Source organism: Manacus vitellinus, unplaced genomic scaffold, assembly GCF_001715985.3.
Source record: "Manacus vitellinus isolate BGI_N305 unplaced genomic scaffold, ASM171598v3 ctg7180002429520_pilon, whole genome shotgun sequence".
NCBI lineage: Eukaryota > Metazoa > Chordata > Aves > Passeriformes > Pipridae > Manacus > Manacus vitellinus.
The window spans coordinates 1-2,180 of NW_021938075.1; the positions used below are offsets into that span (position 1 = coordinate 1).

General features: G+C 62.0%; 1 protein-coding gene across 1 annotated transcript; it reads left to right on the forward strand.

Annotated features, from left to right (window-relative positions):
• Positions 1-796: 796 nt before the first annotated feature.
• Positions 797-1,120, forward strand: LOC103765027 (AP-2 complex subunit sigma-like; the record flags this gene model as incomplete). The annotated part of the gene is made up of 1 exon (XM_029965677.1): positions 797-1,120. A coding segment is annotated over one exon (295 nt), but the record flags the coding sequence as incomplete, so codon positions are not given.
• Between the last annotated feature and the right edge of the window lie 1,060 nt (positions 1,121-2,180).

Sequence of the window (2,180 nt, forward strand, 5' to 3'; positions counted from 1 at the left end):
GGGGGGCACAGGGCACCCCATGGGGATATTGGGGGGATATTGGGGTGTCCTGGGGGGGGGAGAACAGGGCACCCCATTGGGACAAAGACCTTTCAGAGGTTCCTCTTGTTGGGGGAACAAAACACCCCAAAAGCGGCCGAGGGGACCCCCAAATGTTGGGACACCCCTGTGGGGTGGCAGAGCTTGGAGGGGTAATGGGCAACCCCCCAGTGCCCCCCATTACCATGACCCCACAACCTGACCCCCCAGGGAGGACAAAGACCTTTCACAGGGGGAACAAAACACCCCAAAAGGGGGTGAGGGGACCCCCCAAATATTGGGACACCCCTGTGGGGTGGCACAGCTTGGGGAGGGGATGGAAGGGGCAACCCCCAGTGTCCCCCATCACCGTGACCCCACAACCTGACCCCCCAGGGAGGACAAAGACCTTTCACAGGGGGAACAAAACACCCCAAAAGCAGGCGAGGGGATCCCCCAAATATTGAGACACCCCCGTGGGGTGGCACAGCTTGGGAGGGATGGAGGGGGCAACCCCCTGTGCCCCCCATCACCATGACCCCACAACCTGACCCCAGGAGCCCCCCAGGGAGGACAAAGACCTTTCACAGGTTCCCTGTGAACAAAACACCCCAAAAGCAGGCGAGGGGACCCCCCAAATATTGGGACACCCCTGTGGGGTGGCACAGCTTGGGGAGGGGATGGAAGAGTGCCCCCCATTACCCTGACCCCACAATGTGACCCCCCAGGGAGGACAAAGACCTTTCCCAGGTTCCCTGTGAACAAAACACCCCAAAAGCGGCCGCGGGGACCCCCCAAACCCCTCCCGCCCCAACCCCCTTGTCCCCCCCTCGTTCCCGGGGCAGATCCGCTTCATCCTGATCCAGAACCGGGCGGGGAAGACCCGCCTGGCCAAGTGGTACATGCAGTTCGACGACGACGAGAAGCAGAAGCTCATCGAGGAGGTGCACGCCGTGGTCACCGTGCGCGACGCCAAGCACACCAACTTCGTGGAGGTGCCGCCCCCGAACGCTCCTTTTGCCACCCAAAAATCACCCCATCCCCCTTTTTCTTCTCTCCCGGTCTTGGGATGAGCTCCCAGTGTATCCCAGTGCATCCCAGTCCATCCCAGTCCCTCCCAGTGCATCCCAGTCCCTCCCAGTGCCTCCCAGTGCATCCCAGTCCCTCCCAGCACATCCCGTTCCCCTTTAGAGTGTCCTCTCCCACCCCAAACTTCTCCCTTCTCCCTGCTCCTCCCAGTGCATCCCAGTCCCTCCCAGTGCCTCCTAGTGCATCCCAGTCCCTCCCAGCACATCCCGTTCCCTTTTGGAGTGTCCTCTCCCGCCCCAAACTTCTCCCTTTTCTTCTCCCTGCTCCTCCCAGTGCATCCCAGTCCCTCCCAGTGCATCCCAGTGCCTCCCAGTGCCTCCCAGTGCATCCCAGTGCATCCCAGTCCTTCCCACTCCCTCCCAGTGCATCCCAGTGCATCCCAGTTCCCTTTTGGAGTGTCCTCTCCCACCTCAAACTTCCCCCTTTGAGGGTGTGGCTCTTCCCAGTGCATCCCAGTGCCTCCCAGTGCATCCCAGTCCCTCCCAGTCCATCCCAGTCCCTCCCAGTGCATCCTAGTCCATCCCAGTCCATCCCAGTGCATCCCAGTGCATCCCAGTCCCTCCCAGTGCCTCCCAGTGCATCCCAGTCCCTCACAGTGCCTCCCAGTCCATCCCAGTCCCTCCCAGTCCCTCCCAGTCCATCCCAGTCCCTCCCAGTGCATCCCAGTCCCTCCCAGTCCATCCCAGTCCCTCCCAGTGCATCCCAGTGCCTCCCAGTCCATCCCAGTCCCTCCCAGTGCATCCCAGTGCCTCCCAGTGCATCCCAGTCCCTCCCAGCACATCCAGTTCCCCTTTAGAGTGTCCTCTCCCACCCCAAACTTCTCCCTTTTCTTCTCCCTGCCCAGTCCGGGAAGGTCCAGGGGGGTGGAGGGTGTGGCTCCTCCCAGTGCATCCCAGTCCCTCCCAGTGCATCCCAGTTCCCTTTTGGAGTGTCCTCTCCTGTCCCAAACTTCTCCCTTTTCTTCTCCCTGCCCAGTCTGGGAAGGTCCAGGATGAGCCACTGGTCCCATTCCCTGCCAGGGGTGAAGGGCGTGGCTCCTCCCAGTCCCTCTCAGTCCCTCCCAGTGCATCCCA